The 23,604-nt window shown below is 43.8% G+C and overlaps 1 protein-coding gene across 1 annotated transcript in view; it reads left to right on the plus strand.

Moving 5' to 3' along the window:
- The window catches only part of LOC119903747 (myosin light chain kinase, smooth muscle-like), an 85,025-nt gene that overhangs the window by 37,384 nt on the left and 24,037 nt on the right, over positions 1 to 23,604 (plus strand). The window contains 5 exon segments of the mRNA XM_038719973.1: positions 1,260 to 1,376; positions 5,155 to 5,214; positions 20,916 to 20,963; positions 21,049 to 21,176; positions 23,424 to 23,580. Of these exon segments, the coding sequence (XP_038575901.1) occupies positions 1,260 to 1,376; positions 5,155 to 5,214; positions 20,916 to 20,963; positions 21,049 to 21,176; positions 23,424 to 23,580 (510 nt within the window).

The raw sequence follows: 23,604 nt of genomic DNA on the forward strand, positions 1-23,604 counted from the left end.
GTGATGCTGGCCGCACTGCTTAAGAACACAAATACAAGTAATACAGGAGTATTTTTGCACTGTGGTACTTCTACCTTCACTTTAGTACAGAATAAGAGTACTTCTTACCCACAAGCCATCAGGTGAACCAGCAGGACGCTCAGGTGCAGCTTTGACCTGTTGGACTTGCCGTAGCTGTAGTTTATTACCCACATTATTTTGGCGGCTGGACATCGACCAACTGATCTGTGGCCAGTAAACCAGTCGACCATAAACAGACTGGACAGATATAAATGGTGATGAAACAGCAAGAAAATCAACTGATTTATTTAATGTTTTTCCATAAATCAAAGAATTATTTGTAAGTAACTTCACGTAACAGGTTTTATTCTTCCTGTGAATATAATCCAGTTAGTCTTATTAATGCTGTGTTAACACCTTATTTTGAAACCGTCTGTCACATGTGTATCCTCCATCCTCGCGCTGCGTCCACCAGCTCCGACGCAATTTGATGAATTGGATTGCATGTTGTTTTACGTGTCGTAGAAGAGCGCCGTGTGAGTCAGAACGTCCTCACAGAAACACACAGTAAGGAGCCGCTGCTAAATCTGGACATACATGTGTGTATTTATGAACCAATGAGGACGCAGCCTGAGGATTCCCCGTGCCCCCCCGCCCCCCCTGTTATTTCAGGACAGCCCTGATCTGCATGTGACTCATGTTAAAGGTCAGAGGTCAGTAAAGATGTTGTTCAGATAAACACAGAGTATCTCTCAGGTGTACTTTTACTCCGTCGGTCTCTGCTGGCAGCGGGAGGATGTAACTTAAATACTTTTGCTCAAGTACCCGCACCTCAGAGGTAGTACTGTACTTTATACTGCACCAGTGGAAACCCCGTATCTCCGGGTGACAACCTGCAGGGTGAAGAGTTCCTCCTGCTCCAGCTGAATGAACTCTTTAAACCCTCCTCAGTGCATCGTCGCCACGCATGATGATCCTATAGACCATGATGCATTGCTGCAGATTAAACTAGCCTGCAGGAAATAAAGGAGTTAAAATGCAGCATCCACATTAATGCAGCAGGAATATTAATCCAGAAGCATCAGATATAACAGAGAACGTTTCACTGCAACATGAGTACTTTAAGTACGTTTAGCTGATAATACTGACATATTTTTACTGAAGGAAGGTTTTTAATGCAGGACTTTTACCTTCACAGTGTGGTATTAGTACTGGTACTGCAGTAAAGGAGCACTGCTGACTGTGTTGTTGTGTTGCAGGCGGCCTGTGCTCTCTGACCATAGACAAAGCTCTGCCCGAGGACGAAGGCCAGTATAAATGCAGAGCAGAGAACTCAGCCGGCAAAGCAGAATGTTCCTGTATGGTTCTAGTCGACGGTAAGAACTGAAGTATTCCTGTTGACACCTTCTGATACGGCAAAGAGAAATGATTTGTCTGTTGTTTGCAAACACTTTAAATAGCACCAGGGATTAAATTTTCATCACATATGAATAACGAAACGCCGTCTCAACTTCATTCGGCCGTTAATGAGTTTAACTGTCTTCATCTTCTCTATTCGTGTTTGCTGTTCCTCTTCCTCAGTTTGTCCCGACGATCTCGGTCAAATCTTTATTTACCAGTGTGACCGAAGGGATGTAAACATCTGCAGCCCCAAATATTTCTTGCATTTCCTGTCTTCAAGCAAAGAAAAACAGTCATTTCTGTTGTTTACGCCACAGTGAACTGCCCCTCTGTCCTAAATATACAAAACTCCCTTTAACAAATCTGGGACTTTAATTTGTCTTGGTCTATATGGACATTAGACGTTAAATCTGAAACTTATTCTTATTTGTAATCATTTTGTCTTTAATCTGGCTGTTAATTAAAACATTTTCCATCTTCATAATTCAGTTTGTAAATATTTGCAAACCCAACAATGTCTGAATTCTAGAAACAGGCTCTGATTTGGGTTTTTTTTCTTAGTGTTTACGACCCAAACACATTTGCTCCTTCTGTGAAACTTGTGGCTGTGAATGCACATTAAACATTATCTTATATTTAAAATGCACTTGTTTTGTATTTAATTTGGCCAATAATTTACACTTTCATGTTTAAATTCATCTCTAAAAACATGGACCTGTATCATTTCTGTTTGCCGACGTGTTAAAGAACATGTGAACACTCCAGATTAGAACCGGAAACATCCTGAACATGGTCCAGAACACCTGTGGCTGTATGCACGTACTGTACACTGCATGCAGAACTGTAGAACTGCAGAACTGCAGAACTGAGCAGAACTGTAGAACTGCAGAACTGAGCAGAACAGAGCAGAACAGAGCAGAACTGAGTAGAACTGTAGAACTGCAATTCTGTAGAACTGTAGAACTGCAGAACAGAGCAGAACTGCAGAACTACAGAACTGCAGAACTGTAAAACTGTAGAACTGCAGAACTGAGCAGAACAGAGCAGAACTGTAGAACTGCAGAAATGTAGAACTGAGCAGAACTGCAGAATTACAGAACTGCAGAACTGTAGAACTGCAGAACTGTAGAACTCCAGAACTGAGCAGAACAGAGCAGAACTGTAGAAATGCAGAAGAGCAGAACTGTAGAACTGCAGAACTGTAGAACTGAGTAGAACTGTAGAACTGAGCAGAACTGCAGAACTACAGAACTGCAGAACTGTAAAACTGTAGAACTGCAGAACTGAGCAGAACAGAGCAGAACTGTAGAACTGCAGAACTGTAGAACTGAGCAGAACAGAGCAGAACTGCAGAACTACAGAACTGTAGAACTGTAGAACTGCAGAACTGAGCAGAACAGAGCAGAACTGCAGAACTACAGAACTGTAGAACTGTAGAACTGCAGAACTGAGCAGAACAGAGCAGAACTGTAGAACTGAGCAGAACTGCAGAACTGAGCAGAACTACAGAACTGTAGAACTGTAGAACTGTAGAACTGCAGAACTGAGCAGAACAGAACAGAGCAGAACTGTAGAACTGCAGAACTGAGCAGAACTACAGAACTGTAGAACTGCAGAACTGTAGAACTGTAGAACTGAGCAGAACTGCAGAACTACAGAACTGCAGAACTGTAGAACTGCAGAACTGTAGAACTGTAGAACTGAGCAGAACTGCAGAACTGTAGAACTGCAGAACTGTAGAACTGCAGAACTGAGCAGAACAGAGCAGAACTGTAGAACTGCAGAACTGAGCAGAACTGTAGAACTGTAGAACTGCAGAACTGAGCAGAACTACAGAACTGCAGAACTGTAGAACTGTAGAACTGAGCAGAACTGCAGAACTACAGAACTGTAGAACTGCAGAACTGTAGAACTGTAGAACTGAGCAGAACTGCAGAACTGTAGAACTGCAGAACTGAGCAGAACAGAGCAGAACTGCAGAACTGTAAAACTGCAGAACTGTAGAACTGCAGAACTGAGCAGAACTGAACAGAACTGCAGAACTGTAAAACTGCAGAACTGTAGAACTGAGCAGAACTGTAGGACTGCAGAACTGAACAGAACTGTAGAACTGCAGAACTGAGCAGAACAGAGCAGAACTGTAGAACTGCAGAACTGAGCAGAACTACAGAACTGCAGAACTGTAGAACTGAGCAGAACTGCAGAACTACAGAACTGTAGAACTGCAGAACTGTAGAACTGAGCAGAACTGCAGAACTGTAGAACTGCAGAACTGTAGAACTGCAGAACTGAGCAGAACAGAGCAGAACTGCAGAACTGTAAAACTGCAGAACTGTAGAACTGCAGAACTGAGCAGAACTGAACAGAACTGCAGAACTGTAAAACTGCAGAACTGCAGAACTGTAGAACTGCAGAACTGTAGAACTGTAGAACTGAGCAGAACTGTAGAACTGAGCAGAACTGCAGAACTGTAGAACTGCAGAACTGTAGAACTGCAGAACTGAGCAGAACAGAGCAGAACTGTAGAACTGCAGAACTGAGCAGAACTGTAGAACTGTAGAACTGCAGAACTGAGCAGAACTACAGAACTGCAGAACTGTAGAACTGTAGAACTGAGCAGAACTGCAGAACTACAGAACTGTAGAACTGCAGAACTGTAGAACTGTAGAACTGAGCAGAACTGCAGAACTGTAGAACTGCAGAACTGAGCAGAACAGAGCAGAACTGCAGAACTGTAAAACTGCAGAACTGTAGAACTGCAGAACTGAGCAGAACTGAACAGAACTGCAGAACTGTAGAACTGCAGAACTGTAGAACTGAGCAGAACTGTAGGACTGCAGAACTGAACAGAACTGTAGAACTGCAGAACTGAGCAGAACAGAGCAGAACTGTAGAACTGCAGAACTGAGCAGAACTACAGAACTGCAGAACTGTAGAACTGAGCAGAACTGCAGAACTACAGAACTGTAGAACTGCAGAACTGTAGAACTGTAGAACTGAGCAGAACTGCAGAACTGTAGAACTGCAGAACTGTAGAACTGCAGAACTGAGCAGAACAGAGCAGAACTGCAGAACTGTAAAACTGCAGAACTGTAGAACTGCAGAACTGAGCAGAACTGAACAGAACTGCAGAACTGTAAAACTGCAGAACTGCAGAACTGTAGAACTGCAGAACTGTAGAACTGTAGAACTGAGCAGAACTGTAGAACTGCAGAACTGAACAGAACTGTAGAACTGCAGAACTGAGCAGAACAGAGCAGAACTGAACAGAACTGTAGAACTGAGCAGAACTACAGAACTGCAGAACTACAGAACTGCAGAACCGCCTGCTGAAACTGCGAAAAGTCACATTTTCTAGATAACAGATTTTCTAGACCCCCCCCCCCCTCCCCCTCCCCGTTGGGGTTTCCTGTCATTAAAATAAATCAACACAAACCAGCTCTGTGGTTATCAAACATCTCTGAATTAGATTCCTGGACACGAGTGTTAGCATAGTTAGCATAGTTAGCATATTCAGCTGAGGCCATTTTCATTCGATCTACAGCAGACTGAGCTGCTGGTGAGAACGTGCTGAAAGGTTCTGCTTTGTTTTTGCACTTGTTCATGCTTTCACTCATTGTCACACCTGCTGCTGAACACAGACTGTTTCTGCTGCTCCCTGATAAAAGACAAATGTTCCCTTCACTTCAACAAACTGAAACTGTTCATCTTTCTCTCTCTCTCTGTCTCTCTGTGTCTCTCGTCCTCCTGCAGACCCAGCAGAAAACTCTCCAGCTGACAAAAAGTCCAAGAAGGCGACTCCGACCTCCGAGAGTGAGTTTCCAAAATATGCAGCAGCAGCAGCCTCTTCCCTTTTGTCCCAATAAGGAGCTGCAGGCTGGGATCACTGGTTCCCACACACACACACACACACACACACACACAGGTTTCTATTTTAAAGCGTCTCTGTGCATCATTGAAAACATCTCTACGTTTAGACCACGTTTCCCATCAGCCCCGCTGCTTCATGCCCCCCCAAACAGTTACTACTGTATTGTGATTGGTTGGTTTCTGGTCGTACAGGTGAAGTGATTCTGCAGGTTTCTGTGGTCGTACAGGTGAAGTGGCTCTGCTGGTTTCTGGTCGTACAGGTGAAGTGGCTCTGCTGGTTTCTGTGGTCGTACAGGTGAAGTGGCTCTGCTGGTTTCTGGTCGTACAGGTGAAGTGGCTCTGCTGGTTTCTGGTCGTACAGGTGAAGTGATTCTGCTGGTTTCTGGTCGTACAGGTGAAGTGGCTCTGCTGGTTTCTGGTCGTACAGGTGAAGTGATTCTGCTGGTTTCTGTGGTCGTACAGGTGAAGTGGCTCTGCTGGTTTCTGGTCGTACAGGTGAAGTGATTCTGCTGGTTTCTGGTCGTACAGGTGAAGTGGCTCTGCTGGTTTCTGGTCGTACAGGTGAAGTGGCTCTGCTGGTTTCTGGTCGTACAGGTGAAGTGGCTCTGCTGGTTTCTGGTCGTACAGGTGAAGTGATTCTGCTGGTTTCTGTGGTCGTACAGGTGAAGTGATTCTGCTGGTTTCTGGTCGTACAGGTGAAGTGATTCTGCTGGTTTCTGGTCGTACAGGTGAAGTGATTCTGCTGGTTTCTGTGGTCGTACAGGTGAAGTGGCTCTGCTGGTTTCTGGTCGTACAGGTGAAGTGGCTCTGCTGGTTTCTGGTCGTACAGGTGAAGTGATTCTGCTGGTTTCTGGTCGTACAGGTGAAGTGGCTCTGCTGGTTTCTGGTCGTACAGGTGAAGTGACTCTGCTGGTTTCTGGTCGTACAGGTGAAGTGATTCTGCTGGTTTCTGTGGTCGTACAGGTGAAGTGGCTCTGCTGGTTTCTGGTCGTACAGGTGAAGTGGCTCTGCTGGTTTCTGGTCGTACAGGTGAAGTGACTCTGCTGGTTTCTGGTCGTACAGGTGAAGTGGCTCTGCTGGTTTCTGTGGTCGTACAGGTGAAGTGATTCTGCTGGTTTCTGGTCGTACAGGTGAAGTGATTCTGCTGGTTTCTGGTCGTACAGGTGAAGTGATTCTGCTGGTTTCTGTGGTCGTACAGGTGAAGTGGCTCTGCTGGTTTCTGGTCGTACAGGTGAAGTGATTCTGCTGGTTTCTGGTCGTACAGGTGAAGTGATTCTGCTGGTTTCTGTGGTCGTACAGGTGAAGTGGCTCTGCTGGTTTCTGGTCGTACAGGTGAAGTGATTCTGCTGGTTTCTGTGGTCGTACAGGTGAAGTGGCTCTGCTGGTTTCTGGTCGTACAGGTGAAGTGGTTCTGCTGGTTTCTGTGGTCGTACAGGTGAAGTGATTCTGCTGGTTTCTGGTCGTACAGGTGAAGTGGCTCTGCTGGTTTCTGTGGTCGTACAGGTGAAGTGATTCTGCTGGTTTCTGGTCGTACAGGTGAAGTGGCTCTGCTGGTTTCTGTGGTCGTACAGGTGAAGTGATTCTGCTGGTTTCTGGTCGTACAGGTGAAGTGATTCTGCTGGTTTCTGGTCGTACAGGTGAAGTGGCTCTGCTGGTTTCTGGTCGTACAGGTGAAGTGATTCTGCTGGTTTCTGATCGTACAGGTGAAGTGATTCTGCTGGTTTCTGGTCGTACAGGTGAAGTGATTCTGCTGGTTTCTGGTCGTACAGGTGAAGTGATTCTGCTGGTTTCTGGTCGTACAGGTGAAGTGACTCTGCTGGTTTCTGGTCGTACAGGTGAAGTGATTCTGCTGGTTTCTGGTCGTACAGGTGAAGTGGCTCTGCTGGTTTCTGGTCGTACAGGTGAAGTGGCTCTGCTGGTTTCTGGTCGTACAGGTGAAGTGACTCTGCTGGTTTCTGGTCGTACAGGTGAAGTGGCTCTGCTGGTTTCTGGTCGTACAGGTGAAGTGATTCTGCAGGTTTCTGGTCGTACAGGTGAAGTGGCTCTGCTGGTTTCTGGTCGTACAGGTGAAGTGATTCTGCTGGTTTCTGGTCGTACAGGTGAAGTGACTCTGCTGGTTTCTGGTCGTACAGGTGAAGTGGCTCTGCTGGTTTCTGTGGTCGTACAGGTGAAGTGATTCTGCTGGTTTCTGGTCGTACAGGTGAAGTGATTCTGCTGGTTTCTGGTCGTACAGGTGAAGTGATTCTGCTGGTTTCTGGTCGTACAGGTGAAGTGATTCTGCTGGTTTCTGGTCGTACAGGTGAAGTGATTCTGCTGGTTTCTGGTCGTACAGGTGAAGTGACTCTGCTGGTTTCTGGTCGTACAGGTGAAGTGATTCTGCTGGTTTCTGGTCGTACAGGTGAAGTGATTCTGCTGGTTTCTGGTCGTACAGGTGAAGTGGCTCTGCTGGTTTCTGGTCGTACAGGTGAAGTGACTCTGCTGGTTTCTGGTCGTACAGGTGAAGTGTCTCTGCTGGTTTCTGGTCGTACAGGTGAAGTGACTCTGCTGGTTTCTGGTCGTACAGGTGAAGTGATTCTGCTGGTTTCTGGTCGTACAGGTGAAGTGACTCTGCTGGTTTCTGGTCGTACAGGTGAAGTGGCTCTGCTGGTTTCTGTGGTCGTACAGGTGAAGTGTCTCTGCTGGTTTCTGGTCGTACAGGTGAAGTGTCTCTGCTGGTTTCTGGTCGTACAGGTGAAGTGACTCTGCTGGTTTCTGGTCGTACAGGTGAAGTGACTCTGCTGGTTTCTGGTCGTACAGGTGAAGTGACTCTGCTGGTTTCTGGTCGTACAGGTGAAGTGATTCTGCTGGTTTCTGGTCGTACAGGTGAAGTGACTCTGCTGGTTTCTGGTCGTACAGGTGAAGTGGCTCTGCTGGTTTCTGGTCGTACAGGTGAAGTGACTCTGCTGGTTTCTGGTCGTACAGGTGAAGTGTCTCTGCTGGTTTCTGGTCGTACAGGTGAAGTGTCTCTGCTGGTTTCTGGTCGTACAGGTGAAGTGGCTCTGCTGGTTTCTGGTCGTACAGGTGAAGTGACTCTGCTGGTTTCTGGTCGTACAGGTGAAGTGACTCTGCTGGTTTCTGGTCGTACAGGTGAAGTGGCTCTGCTGGTTTCTGGTCGTACAGGTGAAGTGTCTCTGCTGGTTTCTGGTCGTACAGGTGAAGTGGCTCTGCTGGTTTCTGGTCGTACAGGTGAAGTGACTCTGCTGGTTTCTGGTCGTACAGGTGAAGTGTCTCTGCTGGTTTCTGGTCGTACAGGTGAAGTGACTCTGCTGGTTTCTGGTCGTACAGGTGAAGTGGCTCTGCTGGTTTCTGGTCGTACAGGTGAAGTGACTCTGCTGGTTTCTGGTCGTACAGGTGAAGTGTCTCTGCTGGTTTCTGGTCGTACAGGTGAAGTGGCTCTGCTGGTTTCTGGTCGTACAGGTGAAGTGTCTCTGCTGGTTTCTGGTCGTACAGGTGAAGTGGCTCTGCTGGTTTCTGGTCGTACAGGTGAAGTGACTCTGCTGGTTTCTGGTCGTACAGGTGAAGTGTCTCTGCTGGTTTCTGGTCGTACAGGTGAAGTGACTCTGCTGGTTTCTGGTCGTACAGGTGAAGTGACTCTGCTGGTTTCTGGTCGTACAGGTGAAGTGACTCTGCTGGTTTCTGGTCGTACAGGTGAAGTGACTCTGCTGGTTTCTGGTCGTACAGGTGAAGTGTCTCTGCTGGTTTCTGGTCGTACAGGTGAAGTGGCTCTGCTGGTTTCTGGTCGTACAGGTGAAGTGTCTCTGCTGGTTTCTGGTCGTACAGGTGAAGTGACTCTGCTGGTTTCTGGTCGTACAGGTGAAGTGACTCTGCTGGTTTCTGGTCGTACAGGTGAAGTGACTCTGCTGGTTTCTGGTCGTACAGGTGAAGTGTCTCTGCTGGTTTCTGGTCGTACAGGTGAAGTGACTCTGCTGGTTTCTGGTCGTACAGGTGAAGTGACTCTGCTGGTTTCTGGTCGTACAGGTGAAGTGTCATTTAAAACTCAGATGCTTTGTGTTGTGATAATCTGATCAGCTCGTTTTTGCTCGATCGTTTCCTCCTCTAGGTTTTTTTGAATTCAAGCAACTCATTACAGTTTCTATATATTTATTTTCCACATTTGAACCAACATTTCCGGTAAAGTGTTCCGTGTTTTTCCCTCTGTTACAGATCAACAGACAGTTTAATGTTGTGTCGTCAGGTCTCCGTGGAAACTCTGCTCTTATCTTTATGATCCTAATCCTTCCTCTGTGTGTGTGGGGGGGGGGGGTACTTTGCATACCTCAGTGTTGGATTTATGGCTGTGGATGTCTTACATGGAGTCTCATGTCCTGGTATGAGAGGCTGTTTTGGGTCAGAACATCGAACCCTTCACACACAGCAGTTTACAGGCTGCTGGTTTGCGCGTACAAAATAATTTCAGTGTGCCGCCGGAAGTTGTTGTAGTTAATCAGGAAAAAGCTTCACCGCCCGTTACACCACGACATGGATAACTGTGCAGGCAATTGCCTAGATACACAATGTGTCACTACGTTGCACATCACAAATCCAAGTTTTATCGTGTTGCGGTGGTTTTATTTTGAAAGTTATAATAGGAATCCACTGTGTGGACAGCAGCAATGCAACCAGTCGGACGAGGCTATCTGGCCTTATTTCAGTGTTTTCCCCCTAAATAGCCTCTCATATGAAACAGCAGAACCAAAGGAAGTAAGTATGGTGCCGCAGGTAGCACGCAGGTAGTGGTGGTGATGGCGCTTAGATAAGATGCTTGCCTTTGGTGTGGGAGACCTGGGTTCAATTCCCACTGTGAGACATCCACCATTGTGTCCCTGAGCAAGACACTTAACCCCTTGAGGCGTGCGACCTCTGACATGTTACATGACATTGTAAGTAGCACGCATCAGAACAGCATCAAACTTTACTAAACAGCAAAGGAACACACTGTGCACATGAAAAACATGCAAAGCAACACAATGAATATTATTCAACATATAGCTGAGCTTTTTAACCCCAATGTAATCATGAACATTTCCATAAGTAACTGTAATTTAATTGCACTCAGTAACTGTAACAGATTAAATTACGTAACTAAATTACATGTAACTAATTACTTCCCTGAGCGTTTCCCTGCTTCCTTATGTGAACTTTCTGTCTATTTATAATACGTCATCTGACTTCCTCCTTTAGAGGGACGCTTGCTTGGTGGCTAGCTAGCTTGGTTAGCAAAGTGCATCTGTAATTCACATTAACTGTGATATTAGCTGGGATGCTAATTTTAGCTAGCGACAAACAGGCTTAAAACTAAACGTACTTACTGAAAAATGAGCAGCCGACTCCTGATGAGCTGGTTAAATGTACACAGAGCAGCGGATACGAGTCGCCTCTATCCTGATTGACAGGTCGCCATGGTAGCAACTTGTCGATCAGCTTGTAGCCCCACCCTAAAGCCTCCTCTGCTTCCTGCAGCCGGTGGAGTCGCCCCCTGCTGGCTGCTAGAAAAAGACCCAGAGGTTCCCGCTTGGTTAGGACTTGTTGAGTAATCTGGTCAGACTGCTGGTGGGAATCTCAACTCCCACACATCACAGGCGATGATCAATGATTTATCTCATTGGTTCCCTGATGACTATTTAATGGACTGACTGTAAAAATTATAAACATGGAAAAGATTTGGTTAAATCACCAGACAAAAAGGTTGGAAACTTCAGATCCAGAAGACTAAATATTCGTCTAGTGACTCTGCGAATGACTCACTAATTTATCTGGAGTTGTTGGGAGGTGTCTGAAGATGGATTTGTTCTCTTTTGATTGAGCTAAGCTATCAGTTTCCACCCTGCTTCTAGCCTTTGTGCTAAGCTAGGCTAACCGTGTCCTAGACATACCTCTGTTTGGGCACACAGAGATGAAACTGCGAAGACGATTTACTAAATCAAATATTGCTCAAATATAAACAGTTGCTTGTTAACTAACAAGCTAATGTTTTAGTGAAACAACGCTGCCTAGCTAGCAAAATGCTGGATCATTAGCAACTGAAGGTTGTAGTTTGTGGGAAGTAATTAAAATAGTTTGGACAGCTATAATTCAATTAAACATAGGTGGTCTAAAATTAACACTATCTAACTTTAATGTTTGCTAATGTTAGGATAACTTTCCTTAATCGTTAATAAAATAACATCCACAATCACCATGTTCTCCAAAAAGAAAATTGTGGCTGTTTGTTGCTATACTGGCTAGCAGTTTCCCCCTGGTTCCAGTCTTTGTGCTAAGCTAGGCTAACCAAGTCACCCTGAAAATACATTTTTCTGTACAGCACTTAGTGTCCACTTTGGAGGTTTAAAGTGCTCTATAAAATAATTTTGATTGATTAATTGATACTGGGGAATATATATATAATATAAAAATAATACATAATTAATCTTATCTTCAGTCTTGAAATGGTGCGCTGTTCCTTTAACAACAACAGAAAGAAAGAAAGAAAGAAAGAGTTAAAAACCATTTCAAGCGTCATTAAACTAAATTCCCTCCCAGAATGCACTGCAGGTGTCTCTCAGTGAGCGTAGCGGGGACACGGCGAGTCCTCTGCACAGTTAAACCAGCAGAGCTGACAGCAGAGAGGGATGATGGGAGGCGGAGGGTGGGGGGGTTGGTGTTCGTGGCTCCTCTCCCACACTTCCATTTAAGGCCAGGTTTCCCCGACTCTCCCTCCTCTCAGACTTTGTTTTACTTCACACCGCAGATTAAAACTCTGAAACTCTCCAGGGAAGCAGCTCCTTTAAAGAAGCAGCGTGCCGAGTCTCCTGAACACGTGAAATCCAAAGGAAGTTCTGAACTGACATGAATTATTTCACTGATAATGTTCAGTTTTCTTTTGGACCACAAATGTCCTCAGACTGTTGTTATTGTGGACAGTAACTAAGTACATCATGCCACTTTCTCCTTCTGCTTCATCTCTGAGGGAGAGCTTGTACTTTTTACTTCACTACATTTATCTGACAGCTTCAGTTACTTTACAAAGTCAGATTTTTACACACAAACACATGAAGAGTTTAGAAAATATGAGGTTTGGTTATAAATTAAAGTTTATGAAGTACAGCTGGTACGTTACTTGATTAATTGGTTATTTTGATGATCATTTTTAAATTCTGTTTGTCATGCAGCTCCTGACACACAGAACCACTCTGAGAGTACTTTTTACTTTAGATACCGAAATATTTTTAAAAGCAGCTACTTTTTGATTTGAAATTGAAAACTTCTACTTCTAGTGCAGTAATATTTAGTGAGGGTGTCTTTACTTTTACACCAGTACAGGATTTGTGTCTTTCCTCGTCCACCACTGTTGATCTGTAGTATTAGTTCCGCCTCCACATACTGTTGTGTACTCTAGTTTCCAGCACGAGCAGTTTAAAAGCTCTGATAATATATCGGCTAACCTTGAAGAGAACCCGGTCACATGACTTCGTGGTGAACGTGTCCTGAGCGGGAGCAGCTCCACAGTGACGACGCTAACGTGGTCAGCAGGTGTTCACCCTCTTAGTTTAGCGTGTTATCAGCTCTGCAGTATCTAGGATGGAGCTGTAGCAGCAGAGGTGAAGAGAGGAAATGTTTGTGTGCACATGTCAGGGCAGGTGCACATGTTTGGATGGTGGTGCTTGACGTCTGCAGATCCTTAAAGCAACACTATTCAGATGTACATTACATAAGACCCAGTAACATTACTGACTAGTCCAACAGGAAGAAGGCCAGCTCGCCGTCTGTCCTGCAGCCTTTCAGCTAACAGTCTGATATTTACTCTCTCGCTCGGTCACTCTCTCTTTTTCTCTTCCTCCGACTTCCTCTTGTCTCTTCACAGCCTCTGCCGTGATATCCAAACTGAGAATACAGACTCAGCTTCTTCCTCTGACATTATATGCTGCTTCTTAAAGTGTTTCGCTGTTGTCGTGATCGGTGACCTGGCCGGGACTCCAGTTGGTCGCACAGTCGCTAGCACAATGACAGAGACGCCATTAATACTGTTAGAATTCAGCGTAGATACTACGTAATGATGCTTAAAAGGAGTTTAACACTCACTCAGTTATCAGTGTGATGTGTTTGATATTGGCTTTGAAAATACTGATTTTCAATAAAAATGTGAATTTAACAATAGATCTGTTTACAGGCTGTTTCACCAAACTCTCCAGGTTTATTCCTGACTATATTCTGAAGGTTTGTTCGTATGTCATTCACTGAATTATAGAACATTTTATTCCCAAAAACATGGAGAAAATAGATTGTTTTATGCCTTTTAATGACACTATTTTGTGATTTATGTAATAAAAAGAGATATCCAAAATCCCCTATCACGAAACATTTTAACGTGTCAGCAAAATAAAACAATAATTTAGAACCTGACCTAATCCAGAGTTCAAGTATCAGTTCAGGAAATAGATGCAAATTAGCGCATGTTTCATTGGACGCTGCCTTCATTTGCATATTTAAACTTAACATTTCAGAGAACCTGTCACACAAAAAAAATCCTTTCTTAATACGAGTAACTAACGAGGAAAGTCTCGTGGAGAAATCTGTAAAGTTTTTACCCTGTTCACCTGCAGCGTCTCACCTTAAACCGACCAATGAAAAGCCTTTAAAGAGCGACTCGCAGTGTGTTCTCTGTTTGTGTATTTGTGCGTTTGTAGGAGCCGGCAGGTGAAGAAAGAGCTCTATGATATCATTACAGTGGGAGGAACTGAGGGGCCAGTGGGGGCCTTCAGCTTGTTCTCGCCTCGGGGCCCTCGAGCAGCTTCATGTGGCCCTTTGAAAACAAGAAAAGAAAGATTTGCAGATTCAAGAATGAATCTTTAGAAACGTTTACCCCGTGATGTTATGACGTTAGGTCATGTGTTATTTCCGGTGAGGTCAAAGGTCACACGTTTGTTTTACTTCCTGAAACCTGAAGAGACGTTTGAGTTTCTGTAAATCTGAAGCATCTTTAATACGAGAGCAGGCGTCAAAGTTTAGCCACTTTACTGTCGATCAGACGGGACAGAAACACACAAACAAACGCGTCTCATTCCTGCTGAGTGTGTTTCTAACCATCAGCTGGAAAACCGTGACCTCGTGTGACCTCAGTGTGACATCATCAGCCCATTCAGAAACACAAACACCTGGATTCTTGCAGGAAACGTGCTGCTGCAGCAGAACTTTAAAGAACCGAGACTTTGTAAAGGACAGAGCCTTCAGATTGGACCGTTGACATGTGTGTCTCAAGCTGTGGCTCGTGACCCTGCATGGGTCACAAACCCTTTGCTTCTGGGTCCATCCTGACGTGCGGCAGCTCGCTGGGATGAGGCCGTCGATGGATGAGCACAACGCTGGCTCGTTCATTTTTCAGATATCTATAAGTGACAAACTGACTTTTCCTCGCCTTCAAGGCCGTTACATCCTCATGGCTTTACACACGGTTTCTTATAACAAGACGTTTTTTAAACATCTGTAAATATGTGAAAAAAGGCTCCGTCACAAACACGAGTGGTATATTTTGAATAAATCCATGAAAAAGCAATACGTTGATAAAGGAAAAAGCTCATTTGCATATTAAAAACTGTCATTTAGAAAAAGCTCCTGTTTTTGTTTCCTTTCAACTTGTAAAGTTTGTGATGTGAGGAAAGTTTGGAGAGAAGCCTGTTTGACTGGCGTCTGGTCTTAAAGGCTGTCAGCACAGCGTGTCGACCGCCGCCATCTGTCGGACTTGGGTGTTGCTTCTGCCGCCGCTGGCGCCGCCGTGTGGCCGGGTGGCATCGTGTCATTGGAGTGCAACAGGAAACAGTTAGTTATAACCTGCTGATGAATATTTCCAAACTCAGACGGATTGATTTCCTCTGTAACCGTTTTTTTACCCGTTTGAATAAGAAGGAGCTTCACCGTCTGTTCAGAACTCAGAACAACTTTGTAAAATCTGAAATAAACTCTCGTGACTTCAGCAGAACTGTTGAGCTGTTTTCCACCAGCTAGAGTTTAATAACTCTTTAATCCACATGGCTGCTCTTTTACTGCTTTTAAACTTATTAACTGATTCTACCGATGACGCTGGATAATGTCTCAGTATGTCACATGATGTAAAGGCTTGATGGAACAAAGGAAGTCTTTGATAGGAGGAGATCGTTGGAGATGAGAAATAGATGAAAGTGTTGGAGGTTACCGACACCTCTGAGTCATCTGACTTCAAGTTCAATGACAGTTTCTGCTCCATTTTCAGTTTGTTTCATTTAAAAAAACAGCGTTTAAAAGCCGTTTAGCTCGGCGAGATGAGCAGGTTGCTAGGTAACAGACATAAAAGTTGATAACCGATGTGGGATTGAGTGTTTAGGATTTGCTAACCTGAGATAAGACAGGATTCCTAAAGTTAGTTAGGATTTGCTTCTGTAATACCAAACTGAGAAAAATCCTCTCTGAGACTCTTCCTGTCTGAACTTAAGACTTAAGACCGGAACCTTCTGTAACTCGGCCCCTGGTCGAGGCCAAGCTCCTCTTCACGTCTCTGACCTGATGCAGCTTCATGCTCCCTCCTGCGCTCAGTTAGTGGTTCTGATTTTACTTCCAGCAGTGAGGAACACTGTGTTTCCAACAGGCCTTTAGTGAGACCAGCATCTTATGGCTGATTTACGCTTTCCTTTGTATGGCGGTGTTTTTATTCGTTTGTGTTTTATTTTTATTTTACTAGAAAGTCCTGTTGAGATCAGAAAGACCTCTTTTACACGAGAGACCTGCCCGTGAGAGCGGCCGTACAGGAACACAGCCAGCCTCCCTTTAGCCTTTAACAAAATAAGTGACAAATGCTTTCAGTTTCGTTACTGTAAAAAAACACTTTTCCTCAACATCAATCCTGAATCTTAATACACCTGTTGTTAATTTGATCCACATGTTACAGCAGCGAGTGCAGCGGTGACGTCACATCCTGTTTACTCTGGGGGGGGGTTCGTCCTGTATTTAAACCCTGCGCGGGTTAGAGAGCTCGATTTGGCTGTGAGGGCGACTCCGACCAGAGTTGAAGTGGCGAGGGTCAAGTTTCGGGAGGCGTTCAGTCTCTTTCCTCTCTCCTTGTTTTCCAGACACGATGTACAAAAATCCACAATTAAACAAAGAACAGCTACTCAGAAAAACAACCACATTCTTTATGATGATTCATCAGTGGATATAAGGGTCGGGGGTCGGGGGTCAGGTTCAGGGTTCAGGGGTCCTTGATGCCTTATCGTCCTGACGGGGTCCCCACAAAGACAGTGACACTAGGCTGTGTGTGTGTGATGCTGCTGAACAGTCGACCATCAATCCTTCATTACAGCAGCTTTATTTAATACCCCGCTCTCATTTTCTGCTATTCTTATCTCCCGCCACCATGATGCATGATGGGAGTATGTGTGTGGGGGGGCTCTGTAACACTGCGTAAATATGAACTAACAGCTGGATCAGCCTGTTTCCAGACCCTCAGCATCTGCTGCTGCAGGAACAATCCACCAATCACATCGCCTTGTCAGCCGGATTAGGAATTAAGAAGGATTAAATCTTCTTCCTATGACGGCTCCAGAGAAATGGCTGACGGCGTTACAGAGATATAAACTACACAAGCTGCTTCTGCAGATGGCAGATGATCACAGACTACAGATACGAAGGTTTCGCTCTCTGAAACACAGCATCTATAAATAAGTTTCTTTAATTCATTAACTGACTGAATATGTGATTAAAAAGATGAGAGACATGAAATCACGTGACCGCCAGAGTCAGAGGCTGCAGAGACGGCAGCTACTGCTACTCTGCTTAGCTAGGCTAGTTAGCATTTAGCAGAACCAGCTCATCTGGTTTTCTTTTTTAAATCTTCATCATGATTTGATTTATATTGGAGCAGCAGTGCGTAAATTAGCTTCTCAGCAGCTAGCCTTAGCTAGCCGGAGTGCAGTGCAGAGTTGATGGTGGTTCTGACTTGCAGGGTACCTTACGATACAATACACGATACATGGCTCACAACAACGATAATATCACGATACAGAAATTCCTAAATGCTAATTCACTGAATTTACTGCTGAAAATACATGCTACATTTATTCATTACAGCTGCTGTACATGTCAGAGGTCGCACGCCTCTGGGGCAACGAGGGGTTAAGTGTCTTGCTCAGGGACACAATGGTGGATGGGTCACAGTGGGGAATTGAACAGGGTTCTCTCACACCGAAGGCAAGCGTCTTATCCACTGCTCCATCACCACCCAAATACAAATAGCTGTGCACCACCTAAGTCTAACATGTACATCACATTAAATTGATAACTGTTCAGTGACACAGTGTTGAGCTGCCCTTTCACCACCTACTGATGTATATATATATATATACTGTATTTTTAGGCCAATGGGAATTTTGGGTTTGAGTTTTGACCCTTTGGGGTTGCTGTAGCTGGTCTGTGTGGAGCAGATCAAGACAGTGAAGTTAGCAGCTCTTTTTTATTTCACACAAAGCTCAGGAAACGTATCCACTTAAAGGATTTGCACAGTTTGTCACTCAGGATGTTCAGTATGTGAAGCAAAATGTGTAGTTTATGTTAAGTTTACATTATTGTGATGGCGATGCTAATGTCCGCTAGCACGTCATTGGAGATCCTCATTGTACATTAGCATTGAGCTAACCGTCAAAGCACTATTTTTGGAATGTCGATACAGTATCATTAAAAAATAATGTATAATGATATATTGCTGTATCGATTTATTGTCACAGCCCTAGTTCTGAAGGACCAACGGAGCACTAGAGGTGCTGGGAGTTGCCTTTGGACAGAGCCAGGCTAGCTGTTTCCCCCTGTTTCCAGTCTTTGTGCTAAGCTAAGCTAACCACTGCCTCCCGCTCTGTACTGAAGACTCAGACATTAGATTAAAAGTATTTTCTAAAATGTTGAGCTCTTGCTGCAGCGATGGCTGCCCGTCACAGTTTATTAGAATGCACTTTATTTTTCCCAGTCTTTGTGCTAAGCTAAGCTAACCACTGCCTCCCGCTCTGTACTGAAGACTCAGACATTAGATTAAAAGTATTTTCTAAAATGTTGAGCTCTTGCTGCAGCGATGGCTGCCCGTCACAGTTTATTAGAATGCACTTTATTTTTCCCAGTCTTTGTGCTAAGCTAAGCTAACCACTGCCTCCCGCTCTGTACTGAAGACACAGACATGAAATTAAAAGTATTTTCTAAATGTTCAGCTCTTGCTGCCTGTCACAGTTTATTAGAATGCACTGAAATAACTTGGTGTTGGATATTCATCTGTAACGGCTCACAGATTCTTCTTCTGCCGCCGTCAGAATAAACATGAACCTCCAGGAACTATTTCCTGCGTCCTATTTTTAGAATTTCCATATTTGGTCATCAGAGACACTCACATTCTTCTTCTTTTCCTTTTTTAACCATGAAGAAGCCGCCGAGCGTCCCGGGAGGGTCGGAAACTCAGACTCTTCCCATAAAAAGCTCCTTTAGGAAGGAAAGAGACACGCAGTAGTTTTATATATTTTGTACATACAAATACATGTAAATACACACATCTGGTAAACAGTTATAACCTGGACTCGTTTGTTTTCAGTGTTTCTCTCCTCGTGAATGTGAAAAACTTCTATATGAACATCTTAAACAGAATAGTCCCTTTAAGAGTTATTCCAGAGCTTTAATCACATGGTCTTCCTCAGCAGAGTTTGTCTGTTTAAATTTAAGGATCTTAAGTTGAAGTTCTTGGAAACAGCAAACGTATCACCATGAGGTTTATTTAGTAGCTGCTCTGGAGTTTTTGATCGTGTCACATGGTCTTCATCAGCAGGTGATTTACATTTTTGAGAATATTTATGTTTTCTAGCAGCCTTTTTCTGTGTGGTTATTAAATCTAAACCCTTTTTAAAGCAGCTGGTGAGATAAATGTTTATTAATCTTCTCTCTCCTCTTTATTTATATTCACATGTTAAATAAAAGCACTCTGACCTCTCTACACATCCTGAGAACGATACGACTGTTTCTACAAATGCTGTTAAATTTCCCCAAAAGCAGAGCGAGTTCAGCGTCGTAAAAAGAAATATATAAATCTGTCAGTGCAGCTTGACCTCTGTAAATGTTCCAGAGATGATTCAGCTGTTTCAGTTTAGACGCTGCAGGCAAACAGGGTAAAAACATTAACCTACAGATATCACCATGAAACGTTCCTCATTGATTACTCACATAAAGACAATATATCTTTTGTATTACAGGTTTTCTGAAATGTTATGTGTAAATGTGCAAATGAGGCAGCATCTAATGAAAAAAATGCTAATTTGCATATATTTAAAGAACTGAAATCTGAACTCTGGATTAAATCAGGTTCAAAATTGACACATTAGACTTAAATGTTTTTACAAGTTTTATCTCTTTTTATTGCTCCATAAATAGAAAATACTGTCAACAGGCATTTAAAAAAATCTATTTTCTCTATGTTTTTGGGAATAAAATGTTCTATAATTCAGGCTGTGAATGAAGTTTGAACAAATCCCTCAGTACAAACCTTCAGAATATAGTCAGGAATAAACCTAAGTATTATAAAATTCTACATATTTTTATTTAAAATCAGTATTTACAGAGCCAATATCTGATGACACCCCCAACAACAACAAAATAGAACATCTGAAACGCATCAAACTGATAACTGAGTAACAGCATGTACTAATCACGCTGTCAGAAATCAAAGCTAGCCAATCAGATTTCAGACTGAGCTTAAATCCACCTCTGTGCTTTCCTGATTGGTTGCCGGTACAAAGGAAATGACCATATTTGGATCGGACAGCGTTCTGCACCAGAGAGACAGCTTTCTACAGACGCTCAGAGACAAACTGCTGGAAAATAAACTACTAAATGTGGATTTTGTTGAAGAAGCAAAGTAGCTCAAGATATCAGAACTGACCAGATAATAAAACCATGTTTCCACCGGCCGTGTCTCGCCTTAACATTCGTCATTATTTTAACCCAATCTGTGAAGTCACAACGTTAACAACTAGTTTTATTTTGAAAGTCTAAATGGACTTTGCAGATTTATTCTTGCTAACTTGACCGCAGAGCCCTGCACGTACAAAAACAACACTAAATGGTACCCAGGGTGCGAAAAAGCGACGCTGAAGGGTCTGACCAAGCGTCTAGATGAGACTCCTGGGGTCAGAACAGGTTCTAATGGATCTGCAGCTTCAGGGGAAAACTGTACGGCTGCTGTGGGTGAATGTGCAACTGTTGGGATTATGTAGTAATCTAAGTGTGTTGTGTATGTTGAAAGCTGTTAAATGTCATGTGTGGGTGTTGTGATGGATGTTTGCTGCCAGACGCTGTGCGAGACGCTCACTCTGGTTTCTCGGGGTTCACTTTTATTCTTTTTCTTTTCTTGTCGATTCTGAGCTGCTTTAAAATAGTTTTTATCCTCTAAAAACTTAAAACTCAGTTAACAGGAGCGAGATGACGACATGTTTTGCTCTCGACAGTTTGAGGATTTGGGAGAAAAATCTGAATGAAAACATTTCACAAAATCTGCAAAAGGAAAAACGACGAGACGCAAAGTCCAACATGGCGGCGTGTCGGTAACCTCTGATGTCTGTTTTGTTTGTCTCCATCAGGTGAAGCCAGAATAAAGAAACCGACCGCCAAGACTCCGCCCAAACAAGGTGACACGCCTGTGTACCTGTCTGCTGATCGATTTGAAAGTCCAGTCATCACGAGTGATTATTGATTATGGATGTGTCTGCGCAGCTCTGCCTCCTCAGATCCTGCAGTTCCCGGAGGACATGAAGATCCTGGCGGGGGAGAAGGTGGAGATCGTCTGCAAGTTCTCTGGAGCTACGCCCATCAGCTGCACCTGGCTGAAGTTCAGGAAACCAGTGAGACACACGCACACACTGAGGCTGGGGTTATTGGTTATTGATCAGGGGGGACTGTAATAACTCTCCATCATCAGGTCAACATGTTAATGTGTCCAACACTTTGTTCCATCATGTTGACACAGAAATAAAACACGTTTAATGTTTCTTTATTGATCAATAAGTATTTGTGAATCCACACATCAACACTCAGACAGCTCCTTATTGATTACATGAGCACATGAAGGACGATGACGAGCGTGTGATAGAAAGAACCAATACCAACCGATGAATGAGACCAAATTTATTGGCAGCAGTGAGGTGACGTTAAATAGATAGAAAAAATACAAAAGACAACATAAAGGCAAATATTCAAACATTCACTAGAGTCAGATATGAAGTAAAATATAACAGCGTTTAAAGAGTGATTAGAGTAATAGGTAATAATAAAGGTCCCAGTTTAAAACACCAAAGAGGTGTCAAAATACATAATACAGTAAAAAAAAGAATAAAGCTAGCTTAGTCCATTAACAGTTCAGTGTCTGCAAGTGGACGTAGCTGCCGTGACGTGGACTACCGTTTTGAAGCATTTTGGTTTCATCTTGATTTTTTGGAACCAGACGTGACCATATTTTTGAAGAGAGGGTGGAGCTAGCTAGCTTGGTTAGCAAGGTGCATATGTAATTAACATTAACTGTGGTATTAGCTGGGATGCTACGTTTGGCTAGCGACAAACCTAATACAAAATCTTCTTACCTGAAAAATGACCAGCCGACCCCTAATAGAGAGCCTAGCCCCGCCCCTTCCGGTGGACCACCATGGGACCTTAGTTCAGAAAAATATTGTACGGTAGTCAACGGCGAGGGACGACAAATATTTCTGATCCCATTTGAATTGTGCTCTGAATTACACACATGATGTTTGTCAATTTAAAAGATACATTTTAAAGTCAAGAAAGTCGCAATTTTGTTGTAAAACTGTTGAAGTATAAGACTGTGAAAATACACAATTACAAAGAGCACAAACCCAAAAGTCGCGTATGTGACGTCGTTAATGACTGAAGCTAACGTCACTGAAGCTAACGTCAAAAAACTTTCATGAGAGGACAATGTGACAAAAGGACCGGGAGTCGTTGGATTAAATTTATCAGGTGAGATATATTTCTGCGTGGAACATAGCTAAGTTATCTAGCTAGTAGCAAGAAGCAAGAAGACTTGAAACTAGAGACTGAGACCATAAACTCATCAGGAAAGTGTTTACTGAGGGAATAAATCAGCTGACAAGTAGAGAGAGACTTCTATACAATCAGACTTCTTTCTGAGAAGGCGCTGGAGTCGCCCCCTGCTGGCTGCTGGAGAGGACGCAGGTTTAAGGCTTCACTTTTCAGACCTGGAGGTTCCCGCTTGGTCTGATCACAGCAGAAGCCGTGGTTCAGCCTGCTGTGGAGCGTCCCTGCTGCCTGAGGCTGGTGTGCAGACAGAGGTGCAGGCTTGTCTGCCTTTGAGGCTGCGCTGAGGGCTGCTCTCCCAGGCGACTCCGTGAGAGCAGTCCAAGCCGATGACGTCTGGCGGCCAGGGGCGGAGGCAGACGCTGTAAACATTCAGGGCTTAGCCCAAACCCGGGAGATTATCTGCCCATTTACGGCAGCTGAACGCACTGTTTCAAAACGCCTAAACATCTGTACATCAGATCATCTGAGAGAGCTGCTCAAGAAGTAAATCATCCTGTAGAGAACGTCCTGTGTTGTGTTTATTCTCCAGCTGTCTTCATCCTCGTGTAGCCACAATAATAATATAATAATCTTTATTTATAAACCAACATTACAAAGTGCTTCACAAGAATCAAATACAAGTTCTAAAAATACTTAATTCAAAACAATTTAAACCAGTTAGATATGAAGGCAGGTAAAACAAAACACAGCTGAGAATTAAAAGTAATTTCCAAAATAATACTTAAATCATGTAAAATCAGGAAGGATCTTTGATAGAAGTTTAACAAGGGAAGAGTTCCAATACCAACACGGTGACATCTGGTGGCTTGAAGTATTAATCTATTTATAGATGTTAATGTGCAACAAGCCTGCATATAAAAATATTTCTGCTGACAATTTATGTATCAGTCAATATTATTTTTATAATTTAACCTCACACGTACCTGCACTCTCTTGCTCATAGACAAACAAATATCAAACTTCTGGACGCTGATCTGCCACTGACTCTAGAAGTCTGGAACAAACTGAGACGATGTGTTTGTGTGTCTGTCTGTCAGATCCAGGAGGGCTCTTCTGATATCTCCATCGTGAGCTCCGACAGCAGCAGTAAACTCACCATCTCCAGCGGTCAGCAGGAACACTGCGGCTGTTACACCATCGAGCTGAGGAACGCCGTCGGCCTCCGACAGGCCGCCCTCAACCTCACCATCGTCGGTGAGAAACGTCTGCTTCACTTTC

Source organism: Micropterus salmoides, unplaced genomic scaffold, assembly GCF_014851395.1.
Source record: "Micropterus salmoides isolate LMB-PRFRI ecotype aquatic unplaced genomic scaffold, ASM1485139v1 Ms_hic_scaffold_15, whole genome shotgun sequence".
NCBI classification, from domain to species: domain Eukaryota; kingdom Metazoa; phylum Chordata; class Actinopteri; order Centrarchiformes; family Centrarchidae; genus Micropterus; species Micropterus salmoides.